Genomic DNA, 27,473 nt, shown 5'->3' with positions numbered 1-27,473 from the left:
CCCCCCCTTGCTACTAAAACTTTGCCACATAAACCCAATACAGTTATAGAAAATATCAGGAACCATTTAATAGATAAGGGAAGCCTCTTGTTTTCATTCAGTTTGCTTTTAATAAGTTGTATATTACTCAAGACATAAAACTTGTAGACTGTATAAGGAGAAACTCCTACATCAGGAATGAAACAAGACCATTTTTCCAGTCCCTTTCTTAAACAACTAATGCACTCATAATAATTGTAAACACAACTGTATGGATACAGCCAGTATCTACTGACAAAGTATCAGAGGTATCCCAAAATGTCTCAATACCTAGTGTTCAGAACTCTTTTTGGTTCAATGTGTTTATTTCTGGTGATGAACTGTGAAAAACAATTTCCCTAGTTCAAACACTGGAAATACGAGTAGGGTGGAATGTGAACTATGGGTTTTGCTTGAATTCTGTAGTGAGTAGGAAGTTTTCAAAGGGGAAAAAAAATCCAGACAAAGAGTTGAAGAAAATGTCTTTTTTTTTTTTTTTTTTTTTTTTTTTTTGCTTTTGAATCTGAATACTGGCTTTTATTCTTAACGTGAAAACAGAATTGTTTTGCTCTTCCAACAGAAATTGGATAATGACTAAAGTAGGGCTTAGCAGGGTAGGGAACAAAATCATAGTGAGAGAGACAGAGACTATATCTTGATGTAAAATAATTGACAAACAGGACTGATAAGTATTGACTTCCATACTTCCATTGCTATCAAACAATATCAGACAATTCATTTTATTTGTTAGTAATAAGAAATTATTGTGGTTTAGGTAACATTTTTTTTCTTCATACAAGTTCATTATTGCATTTCTTAAAGCATTCATGGTATATGTATAATCATCTAAAACTTCATTTTGCCAATACATGCTCATTATCTACATGGTTCTGTCAAGAAATCAAGTGGGGCTTATTCTGTTTCTTTTTAGGCATTCAGGAATTACTTAATTAGTGTTTTCTCTGAAAATCAAAGCCAAGTAATAATGCATTATAACTACCAAGTGCTCATTTGTATTATTTTCTAGGCTTATAGTTTTATTCATTTGGGTTCAGTTGATGGGAATGTACTCTTCAGTTAGAGATTACTTGAGTGCATCTATTTTCTTTAGCAGGAATTAATGGTTAAGATCAAGTCATGTTATAGCTTGTCAAGAATTTACAGAATTGCTATGCTTTAGATTCAGTATTTTAATCCATAGATGGATTTTGGAATAGCTTGTTCCATTTCTCAGCTGTCAAGATGAAGACAGTCCAATTTTAACTTAATGCCCTTCGGTTGCCTACTGAGTATAATTAGTGACAGAGTTTTCTTTATTGGAGAACACATGGATGGCTCTGCTGCCATTCTTGAACACCTAATTGGTATTGTAAACCTTCATACACTTACATTAAAGTTTGTCCTTCTATGTGTCCTGCTGCATCATATCATTCCCATCTCCCTTGTCGACCTGATTAAGGCATTTCCATTCCCACTTGCTTTGAAGTTTGTCATTTTTTTTTTCTTTCTTCAGAATCACTTTTGTTCCAATTAATCAAGCTCCGTTAATTGTGATTTAGATGGAGATCTAGCATTGTGTCTTTTAAGCTAGAGCACGAATAATACTGTTGCTGTGTTGGCAGGGGAGAAAGTCTAGAAAGCTCTGCTGGAACACTACACTGTAAGACAAGATATAGGCTGTCGTGAAATAACTAAAGCATAGAAAATATGCATTAAAATAGTACTGATAGAATCCTAAGTGCTTTAAGGTGAAAAAGCAAACCCTGCCATCCTTGGAACAGTGATTTTTGGGTAGACCTGTGTGGTGCCAGGAATTGGACTCGATGATTCTTACGGGTCCTTTCCAACTCAGGATACTCTATGATTCTATGATTCACAAAAAGAGAAGCATTGCTACTGCACAGATTACACATTTTTAGCAATAGCATTAAGCTTGTTTAGTGGAACCCAAATGGATGAACACTTGCAATTGTTTTACAACCAGTAATATGAACCATACCTTTCCTGAAAACTGCTGCAGATCTAGTTTTCTCAAGTGTTGTGACCTAAAACTGGACATTTCTTAACCTCTTTTTGCTATTAGAAGTTCTGTTCAGGTAGATTTTGAAGGCTACAGGTGATGTCCATAATTCCTGGATCCCTTTATTGTTCCAGCAAGTTGGGTACTTTTATCCTTCCTGGTCCACTTCAGAAATACTGAACATAAGCCCTGCATTGGCAGCTGTTAGAACCATCACATCTGTGCTATGCTGTGTATATGCAGCTCTAAGAGGGCTGATGTTCTTGGAGGTACAGGCTTACTCTGCACGTTCTACGCATTCTGTTTGGTGTGTGTGTCATAAATCTGTTTCCAGGAAAAGTCAGACCTACTGTTTATTAACTTAGCTGTTATTACACAACCTGGAGGATTTACTTCTTGTAGTACAGGATATCATATCTCCATTCCTTCAGTTCCCCATATACCATAGAAAAGCCTGTTTGTCTAACTTGGAAAGGAGTTGTGGTGGGTTTGAGCCAAATGATCCAGTATATATGATCCAGGGGTTGGTTTCCAGGAAGCAGGGTGGGAGTGTTATGTTCTTAGTATTAAGATACAGATTGTATAGCAACTGATTATTGAGTCTGGTCATCTGTAAATGGGTCCTGAAATGCTATTGTTGAAGAGAAACACATTTACACAAAAACTGAAGTGAAAGACTACCATATTACTACTACATTAACACTAGTGAAATCAAATATTCAAAATATAGAAAGTACCAGAGTTAAGGTTTCCTTTGTATTCCAAAAGTAGCACCCTAATGCATATGCACAGTTATATAGTCTTTCATTACATGATTTCATGCTGTCTGCTGAGCATGTGAAATACAGTATTTTCCTTCTAAAGGCTTGGGAATGTTCCGGGATACAAATGGATGTATTCTTGACATAATACTTATTTCCTGGAAATTTTAAACTTCAATGATGATGAGTGCTACAGATTTACAAAGAAAATATATTTCAATGTGATTAAAATGGTATTTTTTTTCTTATCTTTCTTGGAAATATTTAGATAGTTTAGCTAGAGATTTTCCTGAAAGTCTTGGTGGGAGGAACCAAGCTGGCATACCAAATTCTAACTGGTCAAGCTGAAAATGTTTAAAATGGTAAGCAACTGGAAGCCAGAGCCTATACTGAGAACTATATTAACAATATTTTTGTCTTTTCACAATGTATCATGGCACATAAATGACCTCTAAGTCGTCAAACACAATGGTTTGAAATTAGGGGATTTTTAATGGTGAGAGTGTTCTGATGCTAATTAGCTGTAGTGTGAACGCTTACACTGGAGGTCAGAGATTGTGAATTTTGTCATCTGTTAATGGAAAACACTCCAGATTGTGAAGCGGCTGAAGAATCTATCAACTTTCCATTGCCTCACAACAGATGAATGTTTGTTACTCGAGCAATCTGTGTAGATAATGCTCTTCTGATTCAGACTTGTAGAATCCCATGTGACCAATCAACAGACCCCAACAGCAGAAGATGTTTCAGAGAAGATGGGCAAGAGTGAGCTCAGGGAAGAACAAAACGAATGAGCTTAAGTTGTCATTAGAAAAGCTGACCTTGCCTCAACAAATAGGACTCTGGGGTAACCTTTTTTTTTGATATACAGTGGGTCACAGAGTTGTTTAAATGGCCTTTTCTGAGATAAATAATAGACCGTAATATCTTTCTGAGCTAGCCAGACCATCATGCAAGGTGGAAAAATGTATATGTGGCTCAGCCCATTATCAAGTATAAAAACTGACCACCCAACAAAAAGAGCTTTGAAGAAACCAACATGCTTGAGCTGGCTTTGATCCACATATTCTTTCCTGGTGAATGGGGATGCTTGGCATCCTGTTGGTGGAATGTATGGACGCTAGTAATAGGAATCATGTTTGTATCATGATCCCAACTGTATACTGAAATATACAATAAATATATGAAATTCTACCCAACATTGCTCATTGATGGGAAGTAGAGAGTAACTGCTTTTCTCTCTCTGTGCTTCCACCCGGCCTTTGCTTTTTTTCCTTTACTTTCTTTTTTCCCTCTCCCTTTTCCCTTTAATTAAATCATCCTTATCTCAAACCTTGAGCTCTTTATGTTGTATTTTCTCCCCCTTCCTCTTTAAGGAGGGGGAGTGAGAGAGCGGCCATGGTGGAACTCAGTTGCCCACCTGAGTAAAACCACCACACACCCCACAAGGGGAAAAAATCCCCTGTTTTCCATGGCTGAGTTGAAGCCGTGCTTATTTGCTGTAAGTTGCATACGTTTGCAATTTTGTGCTCTTGCCTGAGTTACAGATATCATGTTTTCTAGCTAGTCAATTCCAAATACACATTTTTAAAGGCTACCATTATCATGAAGTATGTCTGTGGTGACTGTAACAGATAAGCATCTTCCCCAGTTTGGCTGCTATTAAAAAAAAAAAAAAATCCCAAAGATTTTAAACCTAGTTAACCTTCACAGCCTTATTCAAAAATAACAGTAATTTCCTTGCATCTGTAATTTTACGGCTTTTTAAAGTTGCTTTTCAATTTTGTTTTCTAATTTGACAAAGCAGTGTATATACTACTCAGCATATCCCTGAGCTAGATATTAAAACAATCACCTTTTCTCTGAAATAGTTGTGATATGATATAAAATAAATCCAGTTATAAATCCAGATGTACTTTTTGTTTATGTAGCATAACTTTCGTTTGAAGCAACCGTGGGGAGTTGTGTTTTTCTTGATTATACCTTCACACAATGATTTGGCGGTAAGTCTGATGAAGCAACTAGTACATTTAAAAATGTCTGATAGAGTAGCCCTTGTCTTTGGATGTAGTATTACGATATCCTAACACAAAGCCATGCCTTCTGTAGTCCCATTCAGAGCCATTGTGTGTCCTTCTTTCCTCCCTTTTCTATGGATACTTGTGCTTAGAATGCTGAAAACTAACTCTTACAAAAAAAATATAAAATTAGTTTCTGACAGTTTTCTTCCTTGAGCTGACTTCCTGTCCAGCGCATGGGAAAAATCACATATCTACAAGTATGGAAGGACTCTGGAAACCCTTGCATCAGTTACATTGGACTGCAGTAGAATTAGTTTCATATTTCTTCTTTGCAAGTGTTTACAACAGCATATCTATATATCTATATATATATTTAATGAAAAGCTGTAGATCTTGTCCCTACTGTGAAAGTTTGAGAGCATTTGAATAAACAATGGTGGAAGTTGCTGTGTAGACACAAATACATCCGTGCTAGCACACAGCATAGAAGAAAAGATGTGTATTTGACCCCATATTGCAGTCTGTCAGGCCTGTTAAACTTGTATTGGCTGCTTGTAGGCTTAATTTAATTTTCTAAACGACAATGTGCGAACGAGGAAATATTGGAATACTGGTGGACTTATCTCAACAACTGTCTCATTACCTAATGAACTATCATGTGTTTCCTGTGACATGTAGTCATTTTCTAGTAATGACAGCCTTGTGACAACTTCAGTCATCATGTACAAGGTGAAGTATTATTGCGAAGTAATGTATATTGAACCGGTCTGGACACACTCTTGTTTCTCCTCAGCTATGTATCCTGATACAGACCTTGACTGTCACTTGAGGAATCCTTATTATAATCTTGCTGTTACGAGTGATTTTCTGGGTGATCCTGGGCAAGGTACTCTGTCTTTCAGTCTATCAGCTTCACAAATTATAGCACAGAAAAATGATAACATTTTGTAGATGAAAGCAGTCTATGTGAGCTAGGTATTAATCTTATGCTTCTTTTTTGGTTAGAGATCTTGTTCACATTAGACTAGCAGCAGGTAACACAGTGTCTTTAAGTATGATGTAGAAATTTTACTTCATTGAGTACTTTAGGACTGATGACTGAAGATTTTTTTTTGTTTCTTAAGTAGTTTTTTTTTTTTTTTAATATGACACTAAGACATCAAACGTTCTGTATTTTTTCTTTCTGAACCAGTTAATGCATAAGTTACTCAGAAAAAGTTCCCTTAGTTAATTCTCAAAATATTGGTATCTATATATTCAGTTTATTGCTTCCTTTAGCTCTTCACTTGATTAAGAAAGCATTTGGTAGTGTGAGAGGTCCCGTTTTAATGACATTTTAATGGCACTCTTGTTTTGGTTTAACTTAGTATTTCAGTGAAAACAATTCTGTTGAAGTAAATCTCAGGTAAGTCTAGGAATGATTAGATAATTTTATCTAAAGATGTTATCAGGCCTAATTCATTTTCAAAAGAGTACTTAACTGTCTCTGAGGCTATACAAGAAATCATTGTTTTAAACCTTTCTAATTTCTCTACCTCATCTCTTTATGGTCCATGCACACCAAATTTTTTCAAAATAAATTATCTTTGTACTCAACATTGTGACTTAATTCTTAAATGATAAAGACACCCTTATTGCAGTAGCTGGTTATGTTCTGTATATGTTACTAGTTGTCCTGCAAAGTCAAAAAATATAAATGTTGGTTTTCAAATGAAGAAAAGGAAGTTGCAGATAGGAAGTATGATGATGCAATCCATTAATACCCTGATAACTTCCTTCTCTGAGGTAATTTTCTTCTACATCATAATGACTTTGCAAGAATCTTGCTCAAGTACTGTCACCTTTCTACAATTAAAATGTTTGTACCTGATTAAATTGCATCCTATTATCAGTAGCTTTACCTGCTCTATGACAATATACTGTGCCTTTCTGTGTTAGACTTATTTTGGCTTTAATGTTAATTCAGCAGAATTTTATTTGCTTTTTGATAATAACTGCAATTTAATATTAATTCAGTGTAAGAGTAATCGTTGTATGAGATTAAAAATAGAAGACTGACATTTGTATAAACTTTGTTCCTTCCTCAAAATGATTCAGGCAGGTTCAGTTTCTAGACAGACACTGCAAATTGCTGATACATCAAAGTTTTCCCTCTTGCTATGAATAAAAAGAGTTATATGTAAATCATAAAATCACAGAAGGGCTTGAGTTGGGATGGACCTTAACAGTCATCTAGTTCCGACACCCTGCCCTGGGCAGGGATCCTACCCACTAGATCAGGCTGCCCATGGCCTCATCCAACCTGGTCTTGAACACCTCCAGGGATGGGGCATCCATAACCTATCTGGGCTACCAGTTCCAGTGCCTCACCACCTTCTGAGTAAATCTTAGAGGTCAGACAGAAAAACATACTGTTGGCTGGAGGTTCAAAGGAATTGGTTAATACCCAATTTGCTGTGTCTTCAGGACTACTTCCAAAGGGTGTGTGAGTATGTCATCTTCTTTCTTGGAAAGAGCAGAAGTCCTCTTGACAAGCTGTTTTTATCCCATTCTTTGCATGTTATTTTTTTTTCTAAATTGTGCTTCAGCAACAGGATATTTCTGAGAAGCTTTGCTACCTCTGAAGAAATGCTCAACTCATCTGGTCCCTAGAGGTGTGGGGAAGAGGTATCTAACAAAATATTTAGGGTTTATGACTTAGTGAGCCAAGTGCTTTATTAAGGTGCTGTAATATGAACAGGGAGATGAAAGAAAGGAAATATTTAAAAACAAACTACTTTTACATTAATCAGCAAATTTATCCTCAAAAATTGCTAACAGACAAGGATTAAGCTTAAGTAAGCAAAACCTGTCTTTCTCCTCACCCTCCTTTGGGAATGTCTGTCCTGTTTATGTGAATGAAGAGACCAACCTTAGTAACAGGGACATTTTTACCAGCAATCTTCGACTCAAAATACTATGAACAGATAAAGACTGTGTGGAAAGGAAAAAGCAATTTCACATGAGATTGAACAGAGAGCATTAAAAAGCAAGAGGAAATTGTTCAACGATAATGTATTATTGCCAAAGACAGTGGCAGTAGTTGTGATATTAAAGGTACAATGATGAACCAAACGATGAAAATAAAGTAATAATACAGAGTAAGAAATAACCAAATGTATGGAAGAGCTGAAGGGACTTCAGGTAAGGAGGAAAAAAAAGAAGAGGAAGCAAGAAAAACTGAGGGAAAGAGCAAAGGGAAAGATATGCAGAAAAGATCAGTTAAAATGTCACAGAATCCCAGACTGATTGATGTTAGTGGGGACCTCTGAGGATCATCTGGTCTGATCCCCCTGCTCAGGCAGGGACACCCAGACAGAGCAGGCTTCCCTGGACCAGATGGCTTTTGATTTTTTCCAAGGCCTTGCTGTTCAGCCTTTTTTTCAGTCCACCTCATTGTCTGCTTATCCATCTGATACTTAACAGTTTGTCTATGAGGATCTTATGGGAGGCAGCGCTCTCCCATAAGCACTGCCTCATCTATCAGGCCAGTCACTTCATCATAAAAGGTTAGGAAACTGGTTGAGCATGACTTTCCCTTGGTGAATCCATGCTAACTGCTCCTGATGATTTTCTTGTTCTTTATGTGTCTGGAAATGTTTTCCAAGATTAGCTACTCCAGCCACATTTTTTTTAATAGATGAACTATCAATTTCATCCTTAGTTTTCTTCCTAAATTTGACACGCATTCTCACACAGTTCTTACTGAATTCAATATGATACAAGGTTAGAATTGTCTCCTTTAATTTTATGGTGCCTCTGCTGTAGTACATTCTTTATTTTTTCGTATTGCTTTTAAAAAAATCTGTATTATTTTATTTTTCTTATTGGTTTATTAGATTACAGAGAATATTATAAATAATTTTGCTGAGTTTCTGTTCTACCATGGTTATGGTTCTTGACACAGCTTCATGGAGGAACAAAATGATGGCATGTAGAATCATTTTTTCTTCTAAGCTCTTCAGGGCACGGATTCCACTTGCATATCTATTTTTGCAATCATAGAATGGTTTGGGTTGGAAAGGACCTAAAAGATCATCTAGTTCCAACTCACCTGCCATGGGCAGGTACACTTTCCTCTAGACCAGACTGCTCAAAGCCCCATCCAACCTGGCCTTGAACACTTCCAGGGATGGGGCATCTACAGCTTCTCTGGGCAACCTGTCCCAGTGCCTCAAGCACCTCCAGTGTGATCTCTATTGGATGTTGAATACTGCTTTTGAAATTATCTTTTTAGCTATTAAAGATCTTTATTAGTTGAATTATGCATAGATATATGAATAACCATCATTTATTTTATTCTAACTTGTGTTCCCATTAAGGCCTTTCTTGATTCTATATCCATCTTTGTGACTGCATCAGCTGATGCTCAGTGGTGGGTTCTCCAAACTAGTTTTTGGTCCACTGTTTTTCTCCTTGAAGTCTTTTCCCCCAAGATCGATGACATCATGAACCATTTTTACTCAGTGGACTCTAAAATATGGAACACAACTGTTTAGACCCAGATTAATTTTTGAGTAGAGTTTCACTTATGCTAAGAAAAAAACTGTCATTGATATCAGTAAACTTTAGCCTTCTTTTCTTCCCATTTTCTCCTCTGTAGTACAAATTAAAATTGGAGCAATAAATAAATAATAAATACCTGAATATCTCAAGTAGGCAGTTTGCCACTGTGATGTTCAAAAAAAGGTAGATCAACCAGAAATCTGTAAGTATCTGCTTCTTATCAGTAAAATAGTGACAGGACCAGGTAGTTGTTAAATTCGGAATCGTTTGTCAAGCGCTCAAAGAGTCAAATAAAAGTTATAGAAATTTCTTATGAAAATTAGAAAGTCAGTGTGGATTTAAGATATTGTGGTAAATCAGGTTTGAGACTCTGACAAAAGCCCTGAGTTTGGAATAACAGATAATTATATGCTAAAAGGAAAGTGTATACTTAAAATTAAACCCATTCCTAAATGCTTTCCTGAGTTGGGCTATAATTAAGAGGATAGAAGAAATATTTCCTCGGATGGAATATGAATATCACAGTATAACTATTATGAGATGCACTTTCATTTACATAGAGAGGCCTGATCAAGTTTAAGTAGGTAACATTAATTCTAACATTTATTAACCTTTTAGATCTTGTATTTTAGCTTTAACTGTGTATATTTTCAGGGGCTGCTGTAGCTGTTAGCTTACATAGTTTGTGCTATTGATGCATATCTACCCATGTAATGTATAAATATTAACCAAAAAAAAAGATTATTTTTTTGTTAATAGTAATTCTTATTTTATCTGTCACTCCAGATACAACCAGATGGACGTATTGGAGTCAGTCATTTCTTAGAACTTAAGGCATCTGGCTGAGGCAACAAGTGACAAGTGAAGTGACTATTATTTAACATATCTTTTACTTTGATAAATGACTGACCTTCTTAAAGGCGAGTTGTGTTTTACAATAAAGTTTCTGTCAGGAATGTGCTGAGGGACTTAAGACCTAGACTAGAGATCACTGGTATTTTAAGTTCACATACAGGGGATTTTGCTAAAGTCTAAGTTTAATACCTGTAAGAAAAAACTAAGCTATATTAAAACAAATATACAATCTCAGCATTATTTTGTGTGTCTTTATTAGTTGGATGTGAATGAACATAAATGATAGAGGAAAAAAAAGAGAAAAAGAAATCAGGTACAAATACAATAGCAATGGATTATAGTTGCCATAGAGTATCTGCTACCTTGAGCTACTATACAGTATTACAACAGTTTTTTTCTTTTTTTCTCTTTATCTGTTGTAGTTCTAACTGAAATAGTGTTTGACTACATGTGGGTTTTGGAAATAGAGACCAAATTCTGGAATATCATAGTCCCAGTGGAAAAAAAAAGAAAAAAAAAGAAAAAAAAAGAAAAAAAAAAAGATAATTTTTGGGAGTATATATTCATTTTCTTTAAAAACAGGCCAAACCCCTAGAATATATTTTGGGGGCAGTAATTTACCTGGGAACTGGATAGAAGTATGAACTTCTTCCAGTTATCTTCAGAATTACTTCCCTGATCAAATGGTTCCAGAATAAGGCCCCAGATACTGTATATTTGTCTTAACACAATGGCAATGAGAAGTTTGCATCATAATGATTTCTGAAGCAAATCTGTTCAGTGAAACACACAGGATGTAGGAGTGTGTCTATGTATTTCTGTCATCATCAGCCCATAAAATTTATCCATTAATCTCCAGACTTGCTTACATGGCTGCCATACATCACCTGAGGTGCTATTATTCATGCTTGCTTGCACCTGCTTCCTCATGTCCTGGCACAGCTCTGTGAGGCCTTGCAGTGAAAGCTGAGCCAGATGCTAACCAAACACGTTTGTTTTGAGGTACTTCTCACTCTGATCAAACCTGGCTAGTACTTCTCATGAACCTGCAAGAACACTACCATTAGCACAAGAGAGCTGGAGTGGGTGGCTAGGGTGTAAGACCAATCTCTCGAGTCCTGCTTCTTAAGTAAATTATCTCTCAACCTGCTCTTAAGTCAATTATCTCTCAGATCAAAAACTGAGCCTCTCCCAGCAAACATATGTATATGATTGCTGTCCTAACAGAACAGTCCTTTCTGGTGATAAAGAAAGGAAGTGTTTTGTCTGCTAGCTAAGTGTAGGTGATGCAAGTGTTACCATGCAATGATACATGGATACATGTCACTGTGGAGTGTTAAAATCTTGCATATCAGAATCACAGTGAAGAAAATCTCTCCAATTACATTATTTAATTTTTAATAATTAACAAAAATTACTTAACTATACATATGTGTATGCACACAGACACATGGAAACAAATTAAATAGGTAAAATACAACCATTGTAAAATTGCTAGTAGTAGTTTTTGTTGTTGTTGTTGTTTTTTGTTTTTATTTGCAGAGATTTGGAATATTTAGTGAGAGCTAAGAATAAATTTTAAATCATGTATTTCACATATATAGTATAGATATAGTAGTATCTTTCTCTTTGATTACCTTTTTTAAAGAGATTAGTGGATAAATAGAATGCTAATGAAAAAAGTTTGCTATAATTACATATGGTGAAATCTTCCCTTCACACACTGACTGTTTAGTGTTGCAATACCTTTTGCTACTCTCAACCAGAGGATTATCAAAATTAATACTACAGTGTGGTGGTCAGCATAGAAGGCAAATTGAGATTGCAGGCTATGAAATTTATGTTGGTGTGCAGTTCCCTCAAGATCTCCAGAGGTTAAGATCATGTACAAAGCTATTCTGTAAGCTCAATTCTAATTTAAGCGTGGCATTTAGAGGCCATGGAAAGAGTGCTAGGACCTGCCCTTTCTACAAGTAAATATGTCCTCACAGCACTTTGTAAGTGTACCAGTGGGAAAGACGAAGTGTAATTCTTCATTGCACCAGTAATAGAGTTACTGGCCACAGAAACCTGCCTTACTTCTATAAACTTTAATGTAGCAAAGCGTGTTAGAAGCATCTTCATTGCTGAATATTAGCTGTGTGGTGATCGGAACCAGCATTTATATTTGACATACTGCCCAGCTTTTGGATCCTTCTCTTCTTAAGATGTTACTAAAGCCCATGCTACCATTCCTGTAACAGAAGCAGACCTTGGGCTGGATTAGCATTGAGGAACCTTTCTTTTGAACAGCATGTTGTTTAGATAGTACAAAGTATTGTAGAAATGGTACTACATGATTTATCTTGTCTAATCACATTTTCACTAATTCTACATACCTTATGGCTGATCCACATGTAATAAATAATTCTTAATAGTGGGTTTTACTTCTATAATCATTCCAGTCTAGACTGAGCATTCAGGACCGATTTATTTATGCCACTGTGTCCATGAATTTACATTCAGATATTTTGATTCTAAACCGGTATGCCAACAGTAGCAGAAAACAGAATCATAGAATCATTTAGGCTGGAAAAGACCCATAAAATCGTAAAGTCCAGCCATCTCCTATCATGACCAAATCCACCACTAAACTCTATCCCTAAGTGCTACATCCACATGTCTTTTAAATACCTCTAGAGATGGCAACTCCACCACTGCCCTGGGTGGTCTGTTCCAATGCCCAGCAACCCTTTCTGTGAAGAAATTCTTCCTGACATCCAATCTAAACCTCCCCTAGGGGCAAGCTGAGGCCATTTTCTCATGTCCTGTCCCTTGTTATCTGAGAAAAGACTCTGACACCCACCTCAGTACAACCTTCTTCCAGGTAGTTGTAGATAGCGATGCGGTCCCCCCTCAGCCTCCTTTTCTCAAGACTAAACAACCCTAGTTGCCTCGGCTGATCCTCATATGTCTTGTTTTCTAGTCCATTCATCAGCTTCATTGTACCTAATACCTACATGTACTTAATTGCCCCATTAAATCTGCAAACCAGTTCTAATAACTTGAGTTTTGTATATTTTGCTGTTGAAACTGATGGTGGAATGTGAGCCAGCTCTATGTGCTTTATAAAGTAACTTGACACCCGCGTCTGTAGAGGGAGATTATTTGTAGATGGACTTCTATCAAAATGCACAGGACTCTGTGTAGAGGTTTGGGGGTACATCCGTGCAGCATGTGATTGCAAGTCAGCCTATGGACAGGTTGAAGACTCACCATAAATTGGTACTTCAGTAGACTAGCTAACATGCAGTTTTTCAGACTTTATCCTCTTACATTCAAAATTATTCAAATAAATTTCCGCTCATTATTGAAATCATAATTACTATTTATTGTAGCACCTAATAATTAGCTGTACAGAGACATTATTTTCTGCATCACTGTAACTATCTCATTAATTGTATATGTTGGAAGTACTGAGAAATTACGTTTAGGAAAGAAAACCTTTAACTAATGTTGTTTTACTTGAATAATTTTTACTCTTACTACCTAGGAATAGAACCTGGCTCAATGGATGCAGACCAACTTGGTATAACTTATGCATTTAGGGGACTACAGGGACAGAAAAAAACAGTAGTTACAATTGCTGCCTTTTGTCTAAGAACACATTTGGCTTTCTTTAAACTCAAGCTTTTGATTCCAGAGGAATTTTTATAAAGACAAAATAGAGAAAATAGTGGAATTCTGTTCTTTGTTAATAAGCAGAAAAAAACTCGGAACAAAGGGTCACTTCTGACCATTTCTGAGCAACTGCAAGTGATTATTTGCTCAAATAAATTCTTAAATTGAATTTGCCTGTGTTATCATTTTGTGAATGCCTTAACTGTTCCAGATACATAGAGCCATTGTTAGCACTGGTAAGACTGCATAACACATCCTACAGTAAATGGCAGTAGTGTCAGAGATGAAGGCAAAAACAATGAAAATGTGGCTGCCCATTAAAATACTGGATCTAATTAACATAATCTTACAAACTCCACTTGTAACTACATATCTAATGGTTCAAAAACAACTATGGAGAGCTGGTGTTCTGTTCATTATACCAGACATTGTGCTGTCTGTAGATTTTGTTCAGAAAGGCAGACATTCACAATCATCTTATGTACAGTGTTATACAGACAAATTTCAACCTCTGTAAAAGCAACAATAGCCACGAGACACTGAATCTCTATTTGAATATTTTTCTTTATATAATTATTTATTATTTATTTTTTAAAAAAGAGGAAAGAGTACTGCTACAAGGTATGTACATCTATATAGAGAATAGCAAGGGAATTAGCACATGTCTAATGAAAAGACTTCTAATCTTATCAGCAAGTCATTCATTTTCTGGACAAATCTATTTTTGCCTAACATGGTAATTAGTCTAAAGCATAACCAGTTATTTTTGTGAACAGGAAATTATAGTCATTATCAAAGGTCAAAATGCACTAAAATGCTGGATTAGATTTTGTTAGTCCTGAAAGTGTATTGTGGAGGAGTATTACAAGTCTAATCTCCCCTTAACAATAAATTACAACTTGCTCTAGAGCTGAAGGTTGTTTTGGGGTCCTAGTTGTTATTGTGAACTCACCAGTAACTAAACATGCTCAACAGACACATTCCTTAGAGGACTGCTGAAATGAAAGAGCAGTACACATGTTTGTGTAAGGCCAGAAACAGAGTCACAAACACATAAGGAGCAAGAAAATGGAAAAAAAAAAAAAAAAAAAAAAAAAAAGAGGGGTTAGGGGTTAGTTGGCTTGAAAATTGGGACTTCTGAAAACTTTCTTTCAAGACACACTTAAAATCTAAAAGGTTAGAATCTTATCTTACTTCTTTTGTTTTCTGAGAGCTGGATACTTAATTATGACTGAAAAGTCAAACAGTAGTTACATTTCTGAATTATGGAACGAAATGAGACATGAATGATTTTATTATTATTATTATTATTGTTATGTTATGTAGGGCATTTTAACAACATTCATGATGTCTAATTTTCACAAAATGTTAGTTCACTGGACAAATACAGATAGCCAAAAACAGGCAAGTGTTGGCTATTAGTTTATATCACTACTATTAGAAATGGCTGGTTATACAGAGGAGGACAGATGTTCAAAACTATGCATTGCTGTTTAGGCTCTGATTAGTGCAATTTCAAAATGCCTTTTGTGAATTAGACACTGGTTTATTCAGAAGGTTGTAGGTCTGACTGTGCTCTTGCAAATTTAGCGAATGTATTTTATACAAATGAAATAGTGGCAGATAGATGATATACACAAGGTCCAGAATAATTTAGCTTTTGTTTTCTTCATCTGACATTTTTCTATCTGAAAAAAGTGTATAACTGTATTTCCTTTCCCAGTAGAAACAGTACAGTGGTGTAATTATTAATGTAAGATGTATAATGTAGATATTAATGTAATGTAATTATTACTAAGTAGAGACTGTTGTAATATCCTCCTTCTGAGGTTGTGAAAGCTATTTTCATGTAATTAAAGTGTAATTTTAAAGATGACTAGAAAAAGCCACAGCTGGTATTGCGTTTTACATCATAAGGTAAACTAGAAAAGGTTGTAATGATACGTAATGGTATAGTGCATTTAGGGCTAGAGAATCAGCAATGAGAAAAAATCAGTCTAGTGTCTGTCCACCCAGATCAACTGGAATGAAGTAGCCTGAAAGCTGAAACCTCTGGTGTTTTCTGATCCTTGGTAGAAAGCATTTGATTCTTATTTCTAAACATATTTTTTCCAGATAAAGCATCATCAAAGGCTTTATGTTTTAGATACAGTTTTACTAAAGCATGAGAGAGTGTTTCAAGACCAAATACCCTTCCTAGCTTGCTTAATAAATAAAAAGGAGATATTTACCAGAACAGTAACATAAAACATAATGGTTTGATATCAGCTTGCATTATTCTACAGTTGAACCAGTCTTCTGTGCCCAATCTCACTTGGACAAAATGTCTTATAGAGTCGCAGAATAGTTGAAGTTGGAAGGGACCTCTGGAGATTGTCTAGCTCAACTCCACTGCTTAAAGCAGTATCAGCTTGAACAGGTTACTCAGGGCTGTCCAAAGGCAGCTTTTGAGCATCCACAAACTTCACAACTTCTCTGAGCAACCTGTTCCAGTGTTCAGTCACTGTAACAATAAAAAGGTTTTTCTTATGTTTCTTAAGACTATGTTTGTGTTCATTGTCTCTTGTCCTTTTACTGAAACCACTGAGAAGAGTTTGTCTCTGTTTTCTTTACTCCTTCCTATCAAATGATAAGATACCCTCTGAGCCTTTCCTTTTCAAGGCTAAACAGTATGAGTTCTCTCAGCCCTTGCAACTGCTCTATCCTGTTTTGTGATGTAGTTTTATTTTGACTTCAGTGAGAACTTTGTTCAAGTACAGATTGTGAAGTTAGGTCTGAGGTGAACATGGGATGTGCTGAAGTACTCTTCACACACACTTGACTCCATTTTGGGAGCATAATGATAGCTGTGTCTTTGCTTGGAAATTCCTCAGAACTTGTAGCTGCAATAGTTCCAGGGCAAGAATGAAGAATGGAAGTTAGGAGGCACAAGAACAAAGTTTCATCTCTACAGAAGAATTTGGGGGGGAACAGCTAAAAAGCACATTGAAATACAAGCATTAATTAAGTCCTGGAGGTGATCCAAACTGTCTGCAAACACTTAGGATATTTAGAGATATATTGTAACCCCCCCCATCAGCTATCACTGTTCTCGATGGCCTGGCAGTATTGCAGTTGAGTGATCGATTAATTATAGTATATTAAATGCCTACATTTTCAAGCCTACTTTCTGTGGGTAGTAACATGACAACTGGCACATTTCAAAACCTGCCTAGGATCCCATGGTGTCATTCATATTAGAAGAATGTGAGATATGGACCTTTGAAATGTGATCACATCAGGCTAGTCAAATGGGCAACATGTTAATTGTACAAGTGCTACCTCAGGGAAAATGTTGCTGTATTCTTGGATGAACCGATGTACTAGGTATATGATGTGTTGTCATTCAGTCTGTCTTGTGGCTATGACCTGGAGAACATTATACTTCTTTAGATATTTGACTAATTAGGACAATGCTCTGTAACATTGTTTGAAGTTTTGGATTTTTAATGTCTAACATATTTATTGATTTTGTTACTACACTGGAAAAGGTGTCTGCATTCCCCATTGGGCTGTCACTGACCTCAGGACTCCCAGGTGATTCTGTCCATGGTATGTATGCATATAGTGCTTAGGGCCTGGACTGCTTGGGAAGCAAAGGAGACTGTATGATGCGTAAAACTGGCACAGTAGTTTAGCCCTTAAACAACTGTCTTTCATTCCCTCACCGCCCCTGCAACTCCCCTCTTTTCCTCTCTTTTATCACGGCCTTCAGTAGTTGATACTTGTTTTGTGATCAGTGCTGAATGCCATCAGCTCCACTGTAGTCAGTGGCAGTCACTTCTGAAACTTGGAGAGTTGTGACTTTTGGTGTTTGCACGTGAAGACTTGCATCCTTGCAACTGTATAAAGAAAAGGACATTTAGGCGATGAGGTGGCCTGTTTGTCTCCCCATCTGCCACCTCCTCTTCCCTCTTCACCCTTCAATTTTTCATAAGTCATGAACCAGTATCTGCAAGATCTTACAAAGCAGTACTGGATTCAAGTATCATTTGGCTTTCAACACTGCCTAGTTAATGAATACACCCTGCATGACTCTTGCCTCCCTAAGCAGTCCCTAAAACACTCAGTGAAAACGAAATTCCAAAATTCTTTTTTTTTTTTTTTTTTTAAAAAAAAGGATATAGTGGAAAGCTGATGATGGACAACTATAGGAGGAAAGGAGCATGGGAATATGGAAATGAAGTGCAAGATCTGTATGGGAGTTGTTAGAAAATGTAGGAGGCAACATTTCAACTAATGTCATTCGTTCTGCTGTTGAACCACAATTTTTTTTTTTTCCTTATACGTTAATCTTTCTGAAAATTCCATTAAAAAGAAGGGACAATATTTTTTTATCTTTGAAAGAAATAACTTACTGTTTTGACTGTGTGTTAAGTATCAAGTATTGGAGTAGGGGAAGGATTCTTGTGCTCTCATAGCACTGTGAGCTACCTGAATGTATACATAATTGCATTTTCTGACACAGTAACTCTTGCAGCTGTGTAGAGTGCTTTTCCCACTTACAGGAATGTCTTCCGTCCCACTGTTCTGCACTGTGGGGCTCAAGTTAGAACTCTTGCATCCTGAGTGGGAGGAGTGTGTTTGTACAGTAGGAGACAGACACCATCATCTCTTTTGGCATCTGTGTACTTAGGGAAAGAATGCCTTGTTTGTCTATGATAGAAACTCCAGCAGAAGAGTCACTGTGGATTTTGCCCAGAATTGGGTACCCAATTCCCCTATGTAGGATTGAGCTGAAAATGTGCTTAGTTATTCAGTGTTTTTCTGTTAGCTAGTTAATCATTGCCTGCTTCAGTATGCTGGATACTGCTGTCTTGTTTTCAGACCTCTGCTTACCAATTAGATGGCCTAAGTGACACAGAGCTGTGGATTCCACTGTTAGAGCCCAGAGTCCCTTTTTGCCCTGAATTTAATGACCTAATATTGGCATTTCTTCTTATTTTACACCCTCCCCCACCCCCTCAGCTTCTCCTTATACACTTTTGTTCAACCTAAATAAATGCTTCATATGTGAAGGCAAATTTTTTACTTATTTTCAGATTCCTACTACATTAATTTATAATACTCAAGCTACTAGTGTTCATATGCATCTGTGGCTATATGAAGAAACAAGCAAGGGGGTCTCTCCTGCTGTTCAGGGTCTCCAACAAACAAGACAGATGCATAACCTACCCTCCCATTTAAGATAGGATCAAGACATTAAAACCCCAGTACAATTATTTAATGCAATGATATTGCTAACTCGCATTTCATTGTGTGGCATCCTTTCACCAAGACCTTTACGCGATTTTTAATTACGTGAACATACCTATTTACTCCACTAGGGGGAAGCAGCACACACATGTAGAGCCCAACAGCTTTTTTTTTTTTTTTTTTTTTTTAATCTCTTAAAAAGCCATGCTTATTCTAGCCACATGCTCATGTAATTGTCGAACAACAAGAAGAAACCCGAAAATACTAATAGTTATTTAAACAGAAGTAGCATTTTATCAGAGTTGAGTAATGTATTACTGGCAAATTGACATGTTAGTATTTAGCAGTGTCTGTCGTCTGTTCAGGGTCTTCTGTTACTGTATTATAATGAGATTAACTAAAGTAGCCTTTGACAGAGGTGCAAACGAGTAGGAGAATAGTAGAACCACAGAGCTGTAGTCATTTGCTTTTTTTTTGCTTCCCCCTCCCCCCCATTTTGTTTGTTTGTTTGTTTGTTTGTTTTGTTTTGTAATTTCCCTAACAGCAAAGTAACAGAAAGTCTAGCCTTGGGAGGTAGTTTAGTGTGAGAATACAATCAATGGTTGATATTTTAGAAAAAATCAATTTTATCCTTACCTTACTCTATTACTGATACACATTATGCTAAATATCTCATTCAGTAAACATTAGAACATTGCTGTGATGTTTTATAATAGCAAAATTGGCTGTCTGCATATCACATGCATAATTTGTGAACTATAATACAAGATCATTAGATTTTGTCACTGTGTAGTATGTGGTTGACTGAAAAATGTTATGTTTGCTATTTCAGCATGTAGTCCATTCCTGATTTGTAAAATTAATATAGGAATGAGTATATAAGAGTATGCATTTCACTTTATAGAATTTGCAATTGGTGTTTTAATCATATTCCACAAAAAGTGAAAATTTCACATTGGTCAGGATCACCACATGGGGATTCTGCTTGCTTGTAGCTAAAAGAAGAGGTGGCTAGCTCATTAAGAAAAAATGTTTTGGTTTTACATAGTGAATACAATGCCTTGTATTTCATTTTAGTATATAGGCATTACAGTATCTAAAACAACAATGCTAAGACTTTCTAGCTCCAACTCATCTGTTCTATACTCCTGTGCTATGCAGAAATATGAAATGTGTATTCCATTAAGAAAATAATTCAGTAAATGATTACACCTTCTACAGATATGGTTGACAAGAATGAATACACAGCAAACAGTTTATATTTTAGACTAAGATGTGGCAGAGTAAATCTTTTATTTTATCTCCTTGCATGATTTGTACTTTGGGGGAGCTAGTCATGTGTATAGAGGAGGAAAGACTGGGTCAGCTGTGATATGTAAAGACTATTTTCTGTTACAACAGCACAGGCTACAAAAGCACAATAATTGATGACAGTGCGATACCTTATCCTCAGTTAACAAATCATCAGCATAGTGCACAGAAAGCTGAATATGGTGCTTGCACAAGTAACAGTCAGACATTTTATTCCATGCCAAGTTTCAATTCTCTCTGAGATCTACCAAGGTAACAGTTTGAAAACACTGAATTAAGACATGCAGTGTAATTATATCTGTCTAGCCAAAAGTTAAAGTGTACTGTTAAGAGCATTATCGAAATGCCTCTTGAACACTGATAGGCATGAAATATCAACCACATCTCTAGGAAGCCTGTTCTGGTGTCTGACGACCCTCATGGTAAAGAAATTTTCCTAATGCCCAGTCTGAACTTCTCCGTTGCAGTTTGTGCTGCTCCCATGCATCCTGCCATCAGTTTCCAGGGAGCAGAGTTCAGCACATCCCTCTCCACTCCCCTCCTCAGGGAGTTGCAGAGAGCTATGAGGCTTCCTCTTGGCCTTCTTTTCCCTTGAGGCAAGTGTCCTCAAGGCAAGTCTGTCATCATAGGACATGCTTTTCTGCCCTGTGACCAGCTCTGTTGCCCTCCACTGGATGCTTTCAAGGATCTCAGCATCCTTTTTATGTTGCTGAGCCCAGAACTGCACGTAGTATTCAAGGTGAGGCCACACCAATGCTAAATGTAGCAGGAGAATAACTTCTTGACGAGCTGGCAGTGCTGTGATTAATGCACCACAAAATGCAGTTTGCACTCCTGACTGCCAGTGCACACTGCTGGCTCATGTTGTTGAACCAGTATTGGTTCACAACCAAAATGTTGGTAGAAGAGATAGCTGCAAAATGCCCTAATGCTAATAGATGTAGACTAAGGTAGAATTAGTTTCTGTGAAATTTCTGAAGTTTCATCAGTGAAAAGGAAATGTATTAATATGAATTATCTTTGTTATGAGATACATAGGGCTGCAATCTATACACAAATGCCTAATGTCTATCCATAACAAAAATACAGCAGAGACACCTAATCACTCTCTCTATTTCTCATTTACATTTGCTGTGGTATTAGTTACCATAGCTAGTATACTTCTCAAACTGATAGAAATAGAAACCTTGTCCATTGACAGCTGAAACTGGCATTCACTCTAGAAATGCTTGCAGTCAAATAATGGGCTATGATTATCTGACAGACAAAAAATGTTCTAGCAGAAAAAAAAAAAAATCACGAGATTTTATCTGTTACAAAAAGTCAAAATCTGAATATTTATTTATGTGACATTTTATAAATGGTGTTCAATGCAGACACTTCCCTTTCGATGTACATAGTGTAGGTTAATAAAAGCTGGTAAGAGTCATTCCTCTTTAATCACACTATCAGACTGGCTTGAAGTAGGTGGGCAAGGCACTAAGTCATATCTTTCTACTAAGGAAAGGCCTGCCTCCTTTGTGAATTTCCATTGTGATCGGAGAACTCTGTGACACTTAGCTTTACTTTAAATTGTATTTAAATAGTATTTTTGTGTATTTGTGCTTGCTGGGGAGAACGTGCCACCAACACAGGAGAACACAGTTAATATCTCATGCAGACAACCTGCTAAAGTGATCATGAATGGGAATGAAGAAAACTACTATGGAAAACATGGTAATTTACCTGCTTTCTTAAAAAACAGTTCATAGGGGCCTGATCTAAATCTCATTTAATTCAACTGGGTTATTTTGATAAACTTTAAGAGACTGGGATACAGCCCCAAATGTTTGTTTTTATAACTTCCTCAATTATTAGCAATATCCTTATTCTTTCCAGCATAACATTTGAAAGTTTATTTAAATTGCAGATCAAAGGTAGACAGTATATATTTGCCAATTTTTATTTTAGACAGGTAATTATTATAATTTATGAATTATTAAATTAATGCAGCGATAAAGTGCAATGTTTAATTTAATTTCCTGTTTGGAGTCAGAATTGATAGATCAAATATCCTGTGAAATATTTATTTCAATGGCATTATAATTCAAAATACAAAAGTATCCTATTAAGCAGCCTGTGAAGTAGATCTGCCTCGTCTGCAAAGACTATCATCTGTTTTTAATACTAACAAAAAAATTACAGTAGTTATGCCACATCACTGCTTTCTTTCTTTACACCTTCCAAACTCCTGAAGCTTGTAATTTGCTTTCTAGATGTGATCTTTGGGCTTTTATAGTTAATGAAGTGATTTATTTTTAACAGGAAATACCTTTAATAACATATTAACATATAACCTATTAATAACATAAAATAATTTATCCCGCCCCCTGAAGAACCTTCTCCATTTTAAAAAGAATAATAGTAATTTCAAAAAAGTAAGGGATTTGATACCTAATTTGGAAAAAATGAGAATGAAGCAAACAGCATATTTATTTATTTATTATTATTATTTTGCATGAAAGTGTAATCCCAGTTTATGCATTTAAATCCCAGATTTAAAGTTTCTGTGTTTAAATTCTAATTCCTGCACCTGGGGCACAACAACCCCAAGCAGCACTACAGGCTGGGGGATGAGTGGTTAGAAAGTTGCCTGGCAGAGAAGGACCTGGGAGTATTGGTTGATAATCAGCTGAATATGAGCCAGCAGTGTGTTCAGGTGGCCAAGAAGGCCAACAGCATCCTGACTTGTATAAGAAACAGTGTGGCCAGCAGGTTGAGGGAAGTGGTTGTCCTCCTTTACTTGGCTCTGGTGAGGCTGCACCTTGAGTACTGTGTTCACTGTTTTGGGCCCCTCACTACAAGAAGGACATTGAGATGCTCGAGCAAATCCAGACAAGGGCAACAAGGCTGGTGAGGAGTCTGGAGAACAAGGCTTACGAGGAGCGGCTGAGGGAGCTGGGACTGTTTAGCCTGGAGAAGAGGAGGCTCAGGGGCGACCTTATTGCACTCTACAGGTACCGGTAAGGAGGCTGTAGTGAGGTGGCTGCTGGTCTATTCTCCCACGTGCCTGGTGACAGGACGAGGGGTTAAAGTTGTGCCAGGGAAGGTTTAGGTTGGATATTAGGAAGAACTTCTTTACTAAACAGGTTATTAGGCATTGGAATGGGCTGCCCAGGGAAGTGGCTGAGTCCCCATCCCTGGAGGTCTTTAAAAGACATGTAGATGTAGAGCTTAGTGGTATGGTTTAGTGGAGGACTTGTTAGTGTTAGGTCAGAGGTTGGACTCGGTGATCTTGGAGGTCTGTTCCAACCTAGATGATTCTGTGATTCTACTTTTGTTTTGGTAAGGAATAATCCAGTGATGTTACAGACTATTTTTGTCAGTGAATTTTAGTGTACTTTAGAATTTGTGTATAGTTACTCTTTCCTGTGTAAACTGCCACATTCTGTAATGGATTTATGTCAAGAATTGCATTACAGATGGGCACAGTTTAAGTATCATTGCATGGCAATGTGCCATGATAAACATATTGAAGAATAGTTCTTGGAAGAAGTTTGCTATGCTGCAATAATTATACTGCTGTTAGTGAATAATACTATGTTACAGCATCCCTCTGCTTTCTTGATGGACAAGAAAGTTTCCATTTGAATCACAGCTCATTATCAGGAATGCTTTGTCTGTTTTTATTTTCTTGCCTATGAATTAGAGATACTAGTTTTTATTGTAGCAATATTATGAAGTTCATCGACACTTGAATATGTTCCACAAGTATATACATCTTTTGATATGGATTATCTTGTTTCCATTTCAGAATAAGGTATGATATAAATAACAAAGCTTGAACTAGCTACAATGTTAGACTCTGTTAGTAATGATTTTATTACTATGAGAAGGACACTGCAATAAACATGTATCTTGCCCAACTTGTTGTGTTATAAAACCGTTCTGTTTAATGGAGACATTCTGGAAGCTCAGGAGATTGATTTGTCAACAGGCTTTCAACAACACCAACTGACTGGAGAAACATGTATAAACAAAATGAAAGTATGGGTTTCCCTGCTGAAAGCCTATCATATTTTTTAAAATCTAGCTTGTTCCAATGCCAAGAGAATCAGGTATCTATCTGAAAGGTAAATAATATGTAACACATGAGAAAAGATAAAGATGAACAAGTATGTTAAAATAGATTTGGGACATGCTAGGTCTTGGCCGGCTGTAATCATAATTACAACACTGTGGGGCTGGATGGATCTCAGGAGATCCATTTGGCCATCTCTGTGCTAACACATGGTACACTTTCCTATTCTGTTCCCAATGGGTGTTTGTCTAATCTATTCTTAAAGCTTTTGGTGAGGAAACATCAGAACCTATTCCAGTGTTTAACTGCCTGTGTGCTCTGAAAGATTTCTTAGTGCCTAATCTAAACCATCTTTGATATAAATGAAGTTGTTGACTCCTCTCTCTCTGACAGAGGAAGCTGAAAACAATTGATCACTGTAACTTTTGTACAGTATTTGAGGACTGTTGTTTTGTCCTCTCTCCCTTAATCACAGTCATTGAAGTTTACATTCGTTTACTTATTTTTGTAAACTTCTTAGTATAACTTGCTTTTCAATCAGTCCTTCTACTCTCTCCAGTTTGTCTGTATCTTCTGAAATTCTAGTGCTGTGTTCTAGAAACAGTTTTTCAGCTGAGGTCTTATATGTCCCAAGCAGAAGGAACAATGACTTTACCAGTCATGCTCACCCTTCTTGAATCAGCTGTGTATTTTTTTTTTTTTTTTTTACAAAGGCATTGCTTTACTGGGTCATTCTCTCCTCATAGTCTGCCACAATTGTTTAGAGTTGTTCTTATTGGTGTTGTTAAAGGCAATTATTCTATATGGATTTGTAACCTGAGTTTGTCTTTATAACTTCCTTCAGTTTATGAAAATAACACTGAATTGTTAAAAATGTTTATCAGAATAATTTTGATTCTGTCTCCAGAAGCGTTTTAACACTTGTCACCTGCACGATGTCTAAGTGTTCAACAATTTCTACAAAAATAAAGTAGAATGATCGCTTAATATAATACAATATATAATAAAAAAAGCCCTGGAAAACAGGTTGCTCCAGTAGTGAGGTTGTGCTAGCTACTGACACTCAAGAATGGGATTTTGGGGTCTTAATGGATAGTTTGGTAAGTGTTTGCCCTCAAAAGCAAACAGGTTGTATGAAAAAATTATTGGGAATGAGATCAAGTGGGAAAAGTCATTATGTATTTTATAAATAACAGTCAGTATGTACTGTGAATATCCTGTGCAGTTCTGGTCCTTCCTTTTCCAGTGATATATAGTAGCACTGTAAAAGGTCCAGAAAAGGAATATCAGCATGACCAAAAGTGTGGAACAACTTATGTATGAGAAACAACTAAACAAACTAGGACTTTTGACTCTGGAGGACAGATTAATAAGGAGGAATATAGTAAGAACCTGTAAAATTACCAGTAGTATACTATGCTACAGGCATGAGTTGACTGATGGCAAGCTTGAAACAAACAAAAGGAGACAGTACTTCAATGTTTCATTAATCTGTAGTAGGGCATTGCAGATTCTGAAAGTATGTGTGAGTTAAACAGATTTGAGATAAAGTAGAAAGAAATTCACCCACAACTACTGAATACAAAGTCTATTCTGAGTCTTTGGCTCAGAAAAGTGCTGAGTTGCAAATCTCTACAATCTTAGAGAGAATTTTAGGGAAATACCACTGTTTGTCTCGATTTTGTATTCCTCCTCAGGTGTTCACTATGGACCCTTGTTAGATACAGGCCATAGGTTCAATGGATCTTGTGATCCATTGGTGTTGGTGTTTTTACATGTTAAACTTGGGTCCTATATGAGCTATGAACAAAGGTTCACTTCAGTATGCCTTATGGCTAGAATTTGTCAGTAGGAAGTATTATAACAGATTCTGAATTCTTCTGTAGAGAAGTTATTTTTTACATGCTCAATTTGTAGAAATTGGTGTATGAATAGATTCTTGAAAACACAGGCTTTGGCTCAGCATAAGTTATTGTTTGGAACATTTGCTTTCTGGAGTGTGGTGGATTTCCATTGTCCCTGAGTAACAGAATAACTTAAATCAGCCACTCTCCAGCATTTCTGTCATACTTGGCTCCTCCGAAGTTTTAGCTTTCCCAATTACTTTGTTAAAATGTATTTGTTTTAGAAGCTTAGTGAGGTGGAGCTGAACAGCTCAGATAAAGAGCAAATAGAACTGCAGGATCTGCTGTGTTTATTGTGCTGGTCTGCCAGCACTTTGATAAGGTTTTCTGATATAAACCAAGAACAAAGTCTAGAGTTAGTAAGTAAATGTTGCTTTTATGAAGTTTCTGAATTCTTCTCTAATTGAACAAAACTAAATATTTTGTTGATGGACGAGGAAAAGCTTAGAGCTTGTAGCAAACAAATTTTATTTGTTGAAGATACTGAATGTAATATTTTTTGATCAAAATAGCAGTAGAGAATACAGTATGTTATAGTAATGTTGGCAAGTGTCCCAGTTTCAGCTAGGATAGAGTTAATTTTCCTCCTAGTAGCTAGTAGGGTGCTATGTTTTGGATTAGGATGAGAAGAGTGCTGATAACATGCTGATGTTTTAATTGTTGCAGAGCAGTGCTTACACCAAGCCAAGCACTTTTCAGCTTCTCACTCTGTCCTGACAGCGGGTGAGCTAGGGTTGCAGCAGGAGCTAGGCCTGGACAGACCCAGGACAGCTGACCCAAACTGGCCAAAGGGGTGGCTAGCCGGGGTGGGGGGGGCAGCTGCCTCGGGAATAGGCTGGGCATCAGTCAATGGGTGGTGAGCAATTACATTGTGCATCATTTGTTTTGTACGCATTATTATTAGTAGAACTATTATTAGTATTCTGTCTTAATAAACTGTCCCTATCTCAACCCACAGGCTTCATTTTCCTGTTTCTCTCCCCCATCCCAGAGAGGGAGGAGGGAGGGTGAGCGAACAGCTGTGTAGTGCTTAGTTGCTGGCCAGGTTAAACCACAACAGCAAGATGCTGGACAACAAAAAAT

At 36.7% G+C, this 27,473-nt stretch overlaps 1 protein-coding gene across 3 annotated transcripts in view; it reads left to right on the top strand.

Moving 5' to 3' along the window:
* Positions 1–27,473, top strand: part of SLC44A5 (solute carrier family 44 member 5) — an 88,546-nt gene that overhangs the window by 12,454 nt on the left and 48,619 nt on the right. The window contains exon 1 of one of the 3 annotated variants that reach the window (XM_035333066.1): positions 21,769–22,142. The exons of the other annotated variants lie outside the window; for them this stretch is intronic. Coding sequence (XP_035188957.1) covers positions 22,106–22,142 — 37 coding nt within the window. The 5' untranslated portion in view covers positions 21,769–22,105. Of the gene's footprint in view, positions 1–21,768; positions 22,143–27,473 lie in introns of those variants that run through there. 3 annotated transcript variants of the gene reach the window in all.

Source organism: Oxyura jamaicensis, chromosome 8 (genome assembly GCF_011077185.1).
Source record: "Oxyura jamaicensis isolate SHBP4307 breed ruddy duck chromosome 8, BPBGC_Ojam_1.0, whole genome shotgun sequence".
Taxonomy (NCBI): Eukaryota; Metazoa; Chordata; class Aves; order Anseriformes; family Anatidae; genus Oxyura; species Oxyura jamaicensis.
Note: the sequence above shows the minus strand (reverse complement) of the source record. Positions and strands in the feature narration are given on the sequence as shown.